A 14,152-nucleotide genomic window follows, 5' to 3' on the forward strand; every position below is an offset into this window, starting at 1 on the left:
ATAAGCATTATGAGAATCCAGCTATCTTTCATGTTAAAAGATCTGCATAATAAAAATCTTTTCGGGGCTGGAGAGATGGCTCAGTGGTTAAGAGCACTGCCTGCTCTTCCAAAGGTCCTGAGTTCAATTCCCGGCAACCACATGGTGGCTCACAACCATCTGTAATGAGGTCTGGTGCCCTCTTCTGGCCTGCAGACATTCACACAGAATATTGTATAAATAATAAATAAATAAATATTTAAAAAAATAAAAATCTTTTCATAGCTGGGCGTGGTGGAACACACCTTAATCCCAGCACTCAGGAGGCAGAAGCAAGTGGATCTCTGAAGCTGGCCTTGAACTCATAAAGATCTGCCAGCCTCTGCCTCCTGAGTATTAAGATTAAAGCATGCACCACCACCGCTGGCTGTTAATGTTTTTTTTGAAAGATTTCTTTTTTATTATTGTTGGCTTGGGTTTTGGAAGTTTGGGGCAGTTCTCTTACTTGGGAGTTTTAAGGGGTTTTTTTTGGTTGGTTGGTTTTGTTTTCATTTCTTAGTCTTTCTTGAGACAATCTCACTATGCAGTCTTGGCCGATCTGGTGCTCACTATGTAGACCATGCCCAGCCAGTTTTAATTTCCAATGCAGTTGTATTAATAGGTATAGCCAGGGAAAGCTGGGCATGGTGGTCCCACCTCTAATCCACCTCTATGGAGGGAGAGGCAGATGGGTCTTTTTGAGTCTCTCCTGGTCTTCTAAATGCAGAGTTCCAGGCCAGACAGGGCTCCATAGTGAGACTTTGTCTCAAGAGAAATGAAACAAAAATAGAATTGTAAGGAACTTCGGGGCTGGAGTGATTGCTCAGCAGTAGAGAATGCTGGCTGCTCTCGATAGGATCCAGGTTTAAATCCCAGTACTCTCATGGTGGCTCTGCTTGGGCTGTGACTCCAGTTTCAGGGGATCTGACGCCCTCTTCTGGACTCCTTGGGCAATGCGTGCATGTGGTGTCTTACATGCAAGCAAAACACCCATGCACACACGATAAAAAAAAAATTGAATTTGAAAATAGCTATGCGTAGCTACACAGGGCCTTTCAGAACCTATGATAACTTTTAGGAAAATAAAGTATTGAGAGCCGGGTGGTGGCACACGCCTTTAATCCCAGCACTCGGGAGGCAGAGGCAGGCTGATCTCTGTGAGTTCGAAGCCAGCCTGGTCTACAAGAGCTAGCTCCAGGACAGGCTCCAAAGTTACAGAGAAACCCTGTCTCGAGAAAACCAAAAAAAAAAAAAAAAAGTATTGAGAACAAAAAGTGTTTATCCTCTTCCTCTTCCAGTCAACAGACTATTTTGTGGCCATTTCTAGCCTTTTCCTTTCCTTTCTTTTTTTTTGTGGGGTGTGTGTGTGTGTGTGTGTGTGTGTGTGTGTGTACATGTGTGAAGGACCAGAATTTTAAAAGAGGGATCAATTTCTCTTCACCTTTTTTTTTTTCAGATAAGTTCTCTCACTGAACCTGGAACTTATCCCTTAGCCAGTGAACTTTAGGGATCCTCCTGTCCCCATGACCCGCTACATTCCGCCCCCAAGGCCTCTTATTGACAGACGCTCTACCTCCCCAGCACAACCTCTTCCACCTTCATTTTGTTTCTTGTAGAAAACAGGGTCACCTGTAGCCCAGGCTAGCCTTGAACTCCTTATGTAACCAAGAATGGGCTTGAGCCTCTACCCTAACCTGCATCTGTCTCCCAGGTGCTAGGATTCCAGCCCGGTGTCGCTGCTCTTAGCTCTCTTCCAGTACAGAGCTGCTTGATCTCTCCTGGCTCGGGTTATTTTGTATCCCCTTCTTATTTTCATCAGAGGCCCTTTGTATCTTATCTCTTTGTTCTAAGTTCCTTCTTGTATCAGTCACTGAGTTCTGGCCCAGCACCCTGCAGCTGTCAGTCTACAACGCTCGGGGAGCCGTGTGACTTCCGGGGATGGAGGACAGGGCTGCTATCTTACTGCTGGCCCTTTGTTGGTGTTTTTCCATTGCATAGGGAGCCACGTAGCTCAACCTTGGTCATCAGACCAGGCAAATGCAGTGAGCAGCCTTCGCTTTCCAAATGGGTGCTGGCAGCTTCTTTTATGGATGTAAGCCTGCCCAGCTTAGATGTCCGTGCCTGGTGACAGTTACCCAGGATATTTCTGAGCCAGCCAACAGTTGGCTCTGTTCCCCACCTCTTGGGATTCTAAAGGGAGAGAGTTCAGTAGCGCCCCTGCCCTGTCCTCCCTGTCTCTGAGCAGCCACACTCAGCACCCTACCCTTTCTTCACCGTCTGCCACTTCCTTTAGCAACTAAACATCTTGAGGAATTGACACGTGCACAGAGCTGCCTTGGGAGGGGGGACTAGGATGCAGCTCGATGGATACAGTGCTTGCTTAGCACTTGGTTTGCTTCTCAGCACCACCAACAACAACAACCACAAGGAAAAGGCCAAGCTGTCTAACCTAGAAGGTAATATCTACCCAGGTGGAAGATGGTCACCCACAAAGGGATTGAGTGAAATAAAATGTTCCTTTCATCCAGTCTGGGCCTGTCTGGCTCAGAGGGGCCAACATGAATGGCAAGAAATCCGAGACGGTCCTCCTGCACGAATCCCCAGGACAAGCCGGTAAGTGAATGTTCTGCCAGGACTTTGGCTCCTCACCTGCCTTTGCTCGAGAGCTGCTGCCAGGTTTCCGGTTCCTGTGAGCCACCTGGCCCTCTGACAGGACGACTTTAAAGTCGTATCAGGTGCGTCTGGCTCCGCATCCACACTCATCTGGGAATCCTCGGGACTGATCATTTGTGGCTCGATGCAAAAGCCAACCCACGTAGTTTTCCTCTCTGTGAGGCCCGGATAATAACTACCTCCAACTTATTCTCGCCATGCTACTTCGGCAGCTATGGTTGCCTAGCCTATTGGGTAGCTTCCAAAAAAACCCTTCTCCCTGCCAAAAGAAAGGAAATCGATCTTGTCTGCCCAGCCTTAAAGGCAGACAAGTACAACAGTCACAAAACCATTTTGTGCAGTGCGGTGACAGAGAAAGGTCAACCCACAGGGCTCCAGACCGCCGGTCATTTTGAGTTTCCCCATCTGGGCCTCAGAAGTGTGCTGCGGCTCCTGCGTGGTACTTTTTAGTGACTGTCTTCGCTTCTTTGCCAGCCCAGTGCCGCTTTGAGAATGCATCGCCCCAGCCAAAGCCCGGGGAGACTTACATAGTGGTCTTCCATTCTGCAGTCCTAATGTGCACCTCTGCAGATGTTGCGGGCCTCCTCGGATGCATGCATGCCCATTAGACCCAGTCGGCAGCAGGCCACCAAGAAGGAGGACTGAGTCAGAGCACAGGGGTCTGGCTCTCCTCTCTGCTGCCACCACCTCCTGCCACAGCAAGCTGGGCGGGGAAAGAAGGAGTGGGTTTTTCAGCGGGTGTTTTTGGTTTGGAAAGGAGGACGAAGGTGAGGGAAAGAGACGGGGGAGAGAAGGTGCACATGTAAAATAACACTAAATGTAAATAGAACTGCAGCATTTGGAAGACTAGACGATTCACGGGTACTGTGTGACTCATTCCTCTCTGGATGACAGAACACTTTGCACTCAGCCTCTGGGATTTTGGAAGTTTTTTCCAAATGCTGGGAAGAGACCAGGCCCACATTTCTCACCCCTTCCTCGGGAGGGCTGTGTCTGATCTCCTAAGCATCTCAGCATTTGCTTCATCTCCTCTATTTGACTAGGGATCTTTTCCATTTTTCTCCCCAGAACTGGGTCAGTGGCAGTGTGGGTCCAAAGGCCACAGCATGGAAAGGAAAGAAACACGCGTTCTGGAGTCTGACCTAAGCCTAGAAATCTGGGCTGGCAGGGCTCACCGAGGGTGCCTGAGGCAGCCCCGGGCAGGGTGAGCATCAGCAAGGCTGGTGACCAGCCCGGGGACGGGAGTCTTTCTAGGATTCTGCCTTTCCTGCTACAGACGTCATGTGCTACTCAAGGCACACACATACTTTGGCAGGGGCCACAGGGCATCTGCCCAGAGCTAGGAGTCTCCAGGAGCAGCTGCCATATAGCAAATACCACAGTCTTTTGGGATGGTCTCATTCCCTTGGCGCCAAAGCCATAAGAAGGCTGGCCCATGACCCAGAAAATCTCTCTCATTTCTTCATTTGTTTCAGGAGATGGGTGACAGATGGCCTCCCTTCCCATGTTCACTGGCGCATGGCAGGTTCACTTCCTCCTATGTAAACACAGCTCTGGGACCTGGGACGTAACTCAATGGGTAACCATGAGAAGTCAGGTTCAACTCCTAAGAACCCACGTGAAAAGGCAGGCCTGGCCACATATGTCTGTAATCCCAGCACTGTGAGGGGGGGATAGAGGGGAGCCCTGCAGTTTGCTGGCACCCAGCTTCAGTGAGAGAGTCAGTCTCAAAAGAATAAAGCAAAGAGTGGTTCAGCAGTATACCTGTGTGCTTCTGCACCTGCACACACACACACACACACATGCATGCATGCACACACGCACACACACATGCACACACTTTTCAAGAGAGCTCTGTAAACCACTGGTGACTCTCTCACCTGTAACTGAAGAGGCTGAGAAAGGAGGACCACGTGAGCCTCGGCCTGTCTGGATTACACAGTAAGACCTTGGCTCAAGAGCATCCAAAACAAAATGAAATGAAAAAGGCAGCAATTTTTCTCTGAAAATGAATTAAAACTTTACTTTGCGGAAGTCAGGTTAAACCCAAGTCTAGCAATCGAGAATGCTGCATCTAACAGTTGACATTCCCAGGCCTGCTCTGGGCTCTGCTTCCTGCTGTGGGGATAGTTGTTGGAATATTTGCCCTGTAATAATTTACTGAGCTTGAGCTCAGCTTGTATCTCGGACAGTTTTTGATGGCGAGGGCATTGTTTTGGGGGCATTTTGGGGGCAGTTTTGATTGGGGGGGCATTGTTTGTTTTGTGTGTGTGTGGTTTGGTTGGTTTTTTTGGTTTGGTTTTTTTTGTTGTTGTTGTTTTTTGATTTTTTGGTTTTAGTTTTACAAGACAGGGTTTCTTTGGAGCTTCGGAGCCTGTCCTGGAACTCACTCTGTAGACCAGGCTGGCCTCGAACTCACAGAGATCCACCTGCCTCTGCCTCCCGAGTGCTGGGATTAAAGGCGTGCACCACCACCACCTGGCTCTTGGAGCATTTTTGTTTGCTTTATTTTATAAGATGGCTAAGAAAAAGAAACATACTCTACAGGTGAACCCAAAGACCAGAGGCCCCTAAATGTTCCTATGGTCCACAAAGCTATTGACAAGTCTCCACAATCCTCTACTCCCTCCCTCCTTGATGCAGCCCCTCTTTCCCTTGTTCCACCAGCCTCAGGGCATAGCAGAGGGAGTTGATGCTCAGTATAATTTTAAGCCACAGACTCCTCCCCCAATTCCTTGTCTTTTACAGTTGGCAGGGTCGTTTGACAAGCTGGCCAGTGGTGAGATACTGCCACATCAGTATAGGATCCTCCCAGCCTCCCCGCTCCAGCTCCACACCCCATCTGGGTCCCTCAAGATGAAAGCACATGGGTTGCTTGGTACTGCAGGGTGATGGGCAGTTGAGACGAAAAAACCTGAGGCAGGGATTGAACAAGAGGAAAATGAGTCTTGGTATTAAACCAGTATAATTCTGGGCTGGTTCACCAGTGAGACATCCTCTGACAGACAGGAGGTCGTGGCAGTTTATACCACAGACATCGTAGTGATGGGAAGGCAATAAAGGGGGAGCCCTACAGCTCCCGAAAGAAATGTGGTTGTAACACTTCAGCCTGATGGGGCATGCCTTTAATCCCAACACTCAGGAGGCAGAGGCAGGTGGATCTCTGGGTTCAAGGCCAGCCTGGATTACAGAGTGAGTTCCAGGGCAGCCAGGGCTACTCAGATAAACCCCTGTCTCAAAACAACCACCACCAAAGGCGGTGTTCAGCCTGGTGTGCTGCTGCGCGCTTGTAGTCCTAGCCCTTTAGAGGTGGGGACAGGAGAATCAGGACTTCAAGGTTATTCTCAATTTCCTGGTGACTTTGAGGCCAGCCTGGACTAAATAAGATACTGTCTCAAAGAAAGACAATGTTGCCCCCGAATCTGTGCAGTGACATTTTCCTGAAGATGTTCCCACGACACTAATAACAAAAAGTCCTAAAGATACCTAAAGGTGTAGATGATCTATCTAAGCAGTTGCGATAGACCCGCCTATAACCCCAGCCCTCTGAGGCAGAGGTGGAGGCAAGCTGCCCACGGACATTTCTGCCATCCAGCTCTGGCACCCACTTAAACTATTTTTGATAGAGCCCAAGACTCACTGCACACTCGACCCCTGCCTGGAGAGCGGATGGGACCATTAAGAGCATTCCCCGAACAGTCAGGGCCGCTTTAATATTTCACCACCTGGCTGCACCTCCGAGGCCGCACTCCCTTGCAGCCTCTTCCTGTGCCCCGCTCAGCCTGCTATTATCAGTCCCCAAAGCCTGCTTAAACTGTGTGCTTCGCCACGTGATTTCCCAAAACTGCTCAGTGTGGGGGCGGGGTGGGGGTGGATGGGGTGAGCATCATTGTCTCCTGGAGCTTCCATGAAGGATGCTGAGGAAGAACTCCTCCTACCCACGGGGAAGAAAAGGCTCTGAAAGCCATTATGAGTCTGGCAAGGATTCAATTACTTCAGCTCTCCCCAGCTAAGCACTTCCTTCCCTACAGCAAAGCTGCCAGTCCACACTGCACCCTTTCTGCAGAAATGCTAGGCGCTGCGCTGCACCGAGGAGACAAAGCTCTCATGTGGCGGTCACTGCGGCACCCCTGAAGGTGACCTGGGTTCTCCTGTGAGTGGAGGAGGACCTATGCTGGTTCCTATTGGCTAGAGTTTCAAGTTTACTTCTTTAAAAAAAAAATACTTAATGTGTATGTCTATATATTACGTGTGTGCCTGGTTCTCTGGGACAGCAGAGACCCCCCTGGAACTGAAATTACAGGTGCTTGGGAGCTACCATGTGGGTGCTGGGAATTGAACCTAGATCCTCTGCGAGAGCAGCAAATGCTCCTAACCATGAAGATGTCTCTCCAGCCTGCTCCCTTTTCATCCCCTCAAGCCACACCGGTTTCCTTATTCTTCTACATGTTTCTGCCTCTGGACCCTCGAGCTTGCTGTTCCCGCCATCTGAAGTACACTGCCCTCTGATCTCTGTGTGGCTTCAACCTTCATTTCTCTAAGCCTCTCTGATCAGTTTTTATCTTGTGTGTGTTTGTGTGTATGTTTGACAAGGGGTCTCACTACATAGCCTTGGCTGGCCTGGAACTCACAGAAATCTACCTGCCTCTGCCTCCTAAGGCCTGGGTGTTAAAGACCTGTGTCGTTATACCTGGCAACTATGTCTCTTTGAAGTGTTTCCCTCCGGGCATTGGGGTATGTATCTATAATCCCAACAATAAGGAGGCAAAGGCAGAAGGATTCCCACAAGTTTCTACTGTGAGACCAACCAGAGATACATATGGAGATCCTGTTGAGAAAGAAAGAAAAGCCTTTCAGAGCTGAGTGCTTGCCTAGCATATGGGAGGCCCTGGTTTGAATTCCGATATCCCTGTCTCTTCACATCACTTTCTATAAAGTAGTATCTCTGCCTCATACTGGCTGAACCGTAATCCACTCCCCTTGAAGTCCGTGGTTATGGGTTTCAGCTGTTCCCTGGGTTTTCTTTCTCCTGGATCTCCAGGGCCTGGAAGAGCTCCTGACCTGTAGCAGAACTCCAACAAGACTTGAGTCAATGGACTTAACTGGGAAACCCAAGTTTCTGGCCGCTTTGTCTCCTGGACTTGATGGCCACCCATCTCAGAGACGGAAAGACAGTGCTCGGGCTGGAGCGGACCTTGGCCCAGTTACCTTCTGCCGTTGCACAGCCTGGAGCCCACAAGCCTCTCCACCTGCCAGGCCTACACTCTGTGCACTGTAAGGAAGCTGCCTCGGTGAGGGACAGCCGGGACCCGAGCACCACTAGGCCTGGGAGCCAGAGGGGACTCTGCGGATGGTTAGGTGTTCTGCAGAGAAGACTCGGGGAAACCTGAGTGAAACTTACCGGAGCATATCTGTGTGCATGGCATGCTCCTGGATGAAGAAGGGGCAGCGTGCAGATGGCTGGTCTGTCGGTTTGGTTTTTTTTAAGATTTTAAAAATAATATTTACTTTTCAAAAAGGGATACCCTTGTTAGGGCCAGGTGATGGTGGCTCATGCCTTTAATCTCGGGAGGCAGAAGCAGGCGGATCTCTGTGAGTTTGAGGCCAGCCTGGACTACAGGGCGTGTTCTAGGACAGCCAGGGCTACACAGAGAAACCCTGTCTCAAAGAGAAATTTAAAAATGTCTTTGGTGAGTTCTTTCTGTAGCTTTGACTTCAGAGACTTGTGGATGAAGGTGGTTGTGTGCTTCCTTGCTGGCAGGGACACTTGCTGAGTGGGCTGAAGGAAGTCTCAGGTCACCCTGCTGCTGTGGTGACTGGAGGACCTAGGTGGGGCTTTCCATTTCTGGAGGAGAGTCACTGTCCAGTAGTTCCCTGTAGCATCTGTCCTGCAGCTCATCCCTCCCCTGCCCCCTGCGACCCCTAGATGTCACTTGAATGGCTGACACACATCATATGGGGAGGGAGATGACCAGCAGTTGTGGATTATGCGATTTGGCAAAGTCATGCCTGGTGTGGGAGGTCCTTCTGTATATGTATTGCTTTTATTGGTTAATGAATAAAGAAGCTGGCTTGGCCTGTGATAGGGCAGAGTAGAACTAGTAGAACTAAATTCTAGTTCTGAATTTAGTAGAACTCTAAATTCAGTTTAGAGGACTAAACTGAATGCTGGGAGAAAGGAGGAGGAGTGGCAAGAAGGTGGCGAGAAGCCATATAGCCGCCAGAGGGGAACGAGCTGCCAGTTGGAACCCTGCCCGTAGGCCACGAGCCTCATGGTAAAATATAAAATAATAGAAATGGGTTAATTATAGCAGTAAGAGCTAGCTAGCAATATGCTTAAGCTATTGGCCAAACCATATTGCAAATAATATAATTTCTGTGTGACTATTTCAGGAGTCTAGGCAGCCGGAAACGAACAAGCAGCCTTCCCACAACACATGCCTTGCAGACATGCTCAAGCATTCATTCCCAGAGATAGAGAAATGAGCTGTTCTCTGTGGGGGCGATGGTAGCTTATCTCTAGGTGGTGAAATCTGGGGTGGTTTCTTTTGCATTTAGCTATAAATGTAGTTGTTCCACATGCAAGGGTTGAGGGTCTTTATACAGGTTAGGCTGGTAGGCTAGGGCCCTACCATTGAGCTGCACCTCCAACTCAGCTATAGTTTTAAGTTTTGATTTTTAAAATATATATATATATATATATATATATATATATATATATATATAGAGAGAGAGAGAGAGAGAGAGAGAGAGAGAGATCCATGATGCATTTATAGAAGTCAAAGAACAGTCTCCAGGAGTTGGTTCTCTTATTTCACCCATGTGGTACCCGGGGATTGAATTTATGTTGTCAGGCTTGGCAGCAAACCCGCTTACCTGCTGAGCCATCTCACTTGTCCCCTTAGGTTTGGCCCTTCCCTCCCCCCCCCTTCTTTTCCTTCCTCTGTCCTTTTTTGGGACAGGGTCTCACTAAGCTCACGGCACTCTTCTTACCTCGGTCGCCGACACACTGAGCTCGTAATTGAATTTTGCTCTTGTACATCTGCTTTAGGAGGACAGCTGGTGGTGGCGCACGCCTTTATTCTTCCCCCCCATCCCGCACTCAGGATCTCTTGTGTTCGAGGCCAGCCTGGTCTACAGAGCGAGTTCCAGGACAGCCAGGGCTAGACCAAGAAACCCTGTCTCCAAAAACAAAACAACAGTAGAAGAAAACATTTGTCTCAGAAGGAAGGAAAGATGGGAGGAAGGGAAGGAGGGAATTGACGTGCACGCCGCAGGATCAGCGGCCCTGTCTACGGTCCTCTCTAGCTGTGCTACTAGGGAAAAACTTAACCTCTTAGTTGGCCATAAGGACTCCTGCCTATAGTCTGGCACTTGGGAGACTGAGGCAGGAGGATTGTTATTATTTACATACCAGCCTGGGCTACAGAGTTCCAACCTGAGTCCCAAAGTAAGACCCTATCTTAATGGGAAGGCCATACCACCGGACGTGAAAGACTGGGGGCAGTACACTTCGAAGACACCTTATCTCGAAAGTCAAAGTCCCGCTTTCTGCTTCCTTTCTGAGGTACTTACACAACCTCTCTGGCTCACAGGAGGCCAGAATGCAAGCATGCAGGAAGCAGTGATCCATCCCACTGGGTGCTGCCCGTGTGACTGTTCGTATTGCTGTAGGTACGGACTAAACCCTCGAGTCATACATGGTTATCCCTGTCATCAGTCGAATTCTGCAAAGCTGAGGAGCCTCAGGCTCTGGGGGTGCAATAAGCAGCTATTTGGAACCCACCCATTTCTCCACCAAGCAGATGTGCTCAGAAGTCAAGGCTTAGGGGCCCACAGCAGGAAGGAGATGGAGCCAGGGAGCTGGGGGCCTGAAGAGGGGCCTGGTTAACTGCACAGAGCCTGCCCTACCCTGCAGAGATGGAGTAAGTTGGCCCCAACAGTGATTTTACTACTGAATAAAGGATGGGACCCTGGCCAGGCAGAAGGTGCACAGGGGCCGTACCTGTGTTTTGGCAGCCTGGGAGGGCAGTTGCCCTGCCCTGGGCACAACTTAGCGGCAGTAGGACCTCCCTTTGCCTTAGGATGGGAATAAAATGAGAGCTTAATTAGCATATAGCTGCTCTCAAAATGCTGTGTCCCAGACCTACGGCAGTCGCCCCTCGGCAGCATTGACTCCTCCCCAGAGGACCCCTCCCCAGTCAGGTTCCCTTTCTGACCGATGGGGGCCATCTCTGGATGTATTCAGTGTGAGAAAGAGGGAGTGTAGCTCGTGTGGGAACACCTGGCAAGGAGCTTTGTATATCTCCGTGTTGTTTACCAGAAGGGAACATTGAACAACACACAGAGACGACATGGTGACTTGGTTGTGCCTACAACCACACGGAAGCATCAGTGTCGGAGCCCCCATGCTAAAGCTCGCCTCCACCTGTCTGCTCCTTCCGTTTTTGTGCGACACTCTGGAATTTTCCATTCCATTTGTTGAATGCCACTTGCAAAGAGGCTGCCTGGTGCATCTTGAGCGGGAATGCACTAAATGACACTATACGCAAGCTGGCTTCTCCCACATTTTGGTCACATAAAATGCCACGCCTTCCCCTAATTATGAGGCATTCTTCTCCGGATATTTGTGGCGGGGAAAGGAAGCCCTTACTGCAGCTGTGCCCTGTAGGTTAGGAACTGTGGCGCGGCGAGATCCAGGGCTGATACCGTTGAAAGGGTGTCACAACCAGACTCTATAGAAACCTTAGACCCTCTCACATGCCTGAAAATCTTACCATGACTATGGGAGGAAAAGAAAATGAAATGACCAAGTGCCGCGCAAATGTCAAGCACAGCTGTGACGAACACAGCGATTCAGACGCACTGCACGGGGTTCCCCAGCGCGTCAAGGGGCAGAGCACTGCTTCCAAGGCCGGTTTCCGTGTACATTGTGGCTAGGCAGAAGTGGGAAATCCGAAATCTACCCAAACCATTTCCTTTGGAGACCCACCTCCCCTGTTGGGATGGAAACCCCGTCTCAGGCGAATGCCACTGAGCTATGTTCCCAGCCCACATTTTGTCGTTCCAGCGGCTTATAGCCTTTTTTTTTTTTTTTTTTCCCAATGGAGATAGGAGGTTTTATTGATGCTGATGGGGTAGGAAAGGCCCCCAGGAGCATGGGGCCTGAGTCAGTCAGCAGACGCATAAGGCCTGGGCACATGGGGCAGGTTAAGGCATTTTTCTTCTCAGGGTTCTGTGGCTTCTCCTTTGTGGGGGGGATATCTTGGAGAGCCTACTCCAAGAGCAAAGGCAGAGGTTAGAGCCCCTAACCTGAGAGGAGGCACCACAACAGGCAGCAACAACTTTGTGGAAAGCTGGATGAACTGGTCAGTAGCAGGAAATGGAGGGTGGCACTGGGCTGGCCTCTTGGAAGGCTCAACCTGGCTTAGGTGAACTCATGGAATACTTGGTATTCCCAAGCAGGGTGGGGCAGGGCCCAAAGCCCCTTTCCCTGTGTACCTCCTTAAGGAATAAAAGGCAATCAGGGAGTCCCCTGGCAAAGGGTGACAGAATTAGTCCTTAAGGCACAGCTGGGGGGCAGACAAGGCGCCAAGGCACAACTGGTGGGGGGGACAAAGGGTAGCTGAATTCATCCAAGCTGAATGCCAGGGTCACAAGAGGATGCAGGACCGCCCACGCTTTATCGGTGTTGGGTTGAGCACTGCCCGGACAGCCTCTGCAAACACCTCCTTGACGCCGTCCTGCTGCAGCGCGGAGCACTCAAGGTAGCGCACAGCATGGATCTGCTTGGCCAGTGCCTGGCCCTGCTGCGGTGTGATGGGCGCTTGACCCTGCTCCTTGAGGCGCCGTAGGGTATCAGGCTGGGCTCTCAGGTCCTTCTTGGTGCCCACCAGGAGGATAGGGACGTCGGGGCAGTGGTGACACACCTCTGGATGCCACTTGTGCCTCACATTTTCATAGGAGGGTGGACTGGCAATGGAGAAACAGATGACAAAGACGTTGGTCTGAGGGTAGGAAAGGGTACGCAGGCGGTCATATTCCTCCTGGCCCGCAGTGTCCCACAGGTTCAGGTTCACTGTGCGCCCGTCAACTGCACTCTGGGCGCTGTAATTGTCGAACACAGTGGGGATGTATTCCTTGGGGAAGGCATTAGTCGTGTAGCAGATGAGAAGGCATGTCTTGCCCACAGCCCCATCACCCACCACCACACACTTGATGCTCTGCATTGTGTATAAAGCTGCGGGAGTGGAGGCAGTGCCTCCTCCCTCTTCTGGACCCCACTGGAAGTAGTAACTTGGTGCCCTCCCCGCGACAGGGGAGCTGGGGGCGGCGGCGGCGGCTCTGGACTCAAGAAGGAAGTGAGCGGCTTATAGCCTTTTATAATAAATTATTTGTAGAGTCTCTTTAACATCTCCCGTAAAACCCATAGATGACATGATCTGCATATACACATTAAAGAAAGCTCATGTGGAAATCTGAGTTTGAGGCCAGCCTGGTCTACAGAGTGAGTTTCAGGACAGTCTGGGCTACACAGAGAAACCCTGTCTCGAAAAACAAAACAAGCAATTCATATGATTCCTAAACCAGAGTTTCTCAAGCTGGTATGGGCGTTCGGGGACTGTGTATCACTGGGTTCATTAGCACCCCAGGCCCTCAAGATGCCAGCAACATCTGCTTCTAGGCGTGGCAACCAAGAATGTCTCCAGAGACTGCCAAGTGTCTGAGGGGGAGGAAGACAAGACACCTCTCCTTGGGAACCATGGGGTTCTTTTGGGGGGGGGAGTGTTTTTTGTTTTTTGTTTGTTTTGTTTTGTTTTTCGATACAGGGTCCCTTTCTGGTTGTCCTGGAACTCAGGCTGGAGGTTGAAACATACAAAGACTCACACAGAGACAGCACAGAGACATGGACCTGTAGTCACTGGTAAGAAGCCCAAAATGACACACAGACAGAGATACAAGTCATCCTTCAAGCCAGAATGCCCTTTATTGTGTCCAGGGGCAGTTTATATAGGGATCCTTAACTGATAGCCACGCCCCAGCCAAACCCACCAGAAACCACTCCCCCGCCATCAGGAACTCCTGAGGGTCTCATGCTCAGAGCAGCTGTAGGCACTCAGATCCGGGGAAAACGAATTGTTTACAAGAAATTCAGGATTTGGGGGCTCACTGCTCCCAACATCTGCCCCTGGGGATTAGGTCTGTTGTTTCACTCAAACGATCACAGTTACCCTGTGAGGTAGATACCTGGTACTAGGCCCACATACAGATGAGCAAATGGGGCTGCAGAAAATAACATCTGGAAATGTGGGTCAGTGATAAAGCAGTTGCCTAGTGTGGGAATGGCTTCACCCCAGCACCACACACACACACACACACACACACACACACACACACACACAGGCCAACGAAGCTCGTTCTATAATATGTTAGGAGTTGAGTATATTATCTTAGTGTTAGA

The 14,152-nt window shown here is 50.2% G+C and overlaps 1 protein-coding gene across 1 annotated transcript; it reads right to left on the reverse strand.

The window, feature by feature from the left end:
* Positions 1 to 11,796: 11,796 nt before the first annotated feature.
* Positions 11,797 to 13,042, reverse strand: LOC148121209 (rho-related GTP-binding protein RhoG). The gene has a single exon (XM_087909197.1). The coding sequence runs from the start codon at positions 12,918 to 12,920 to the stop codon at positions 12,345 to 12,347; it is 576 nt and encodes a 191-aa protein (XP_087765323.1). The 5' UTR covers positions 12,921 to 13,042; the 3' UTR covers positions 11,797 to 12,344.
* Positions 13,043 to 14,152: the final 1,110 nt, after the last annotated feature.

This window comes from Myodes glareolus, chromosome 8, assembly GCF_982192425.1.
Source record: "Myodes glareolus chromosome 8, mMyoGla1.1, whole genome shotgun sequence".
NCBI lineage: Eukaryota > Metazoa > Chordata > Mammalia > Rodentia > Cricetidae > Myodes > Myodes glareolus.

Bases quoted from the DNA above. Each gene is read 5' to 3' on its own strand.
- LOC148121209 (XM_087909197.1), bottom strand. From the start codon at position 12,920: ATGCAGAGCATCAAGTGTGTGGTGGTGGGTGATGGGGCTGTGGGCAAG.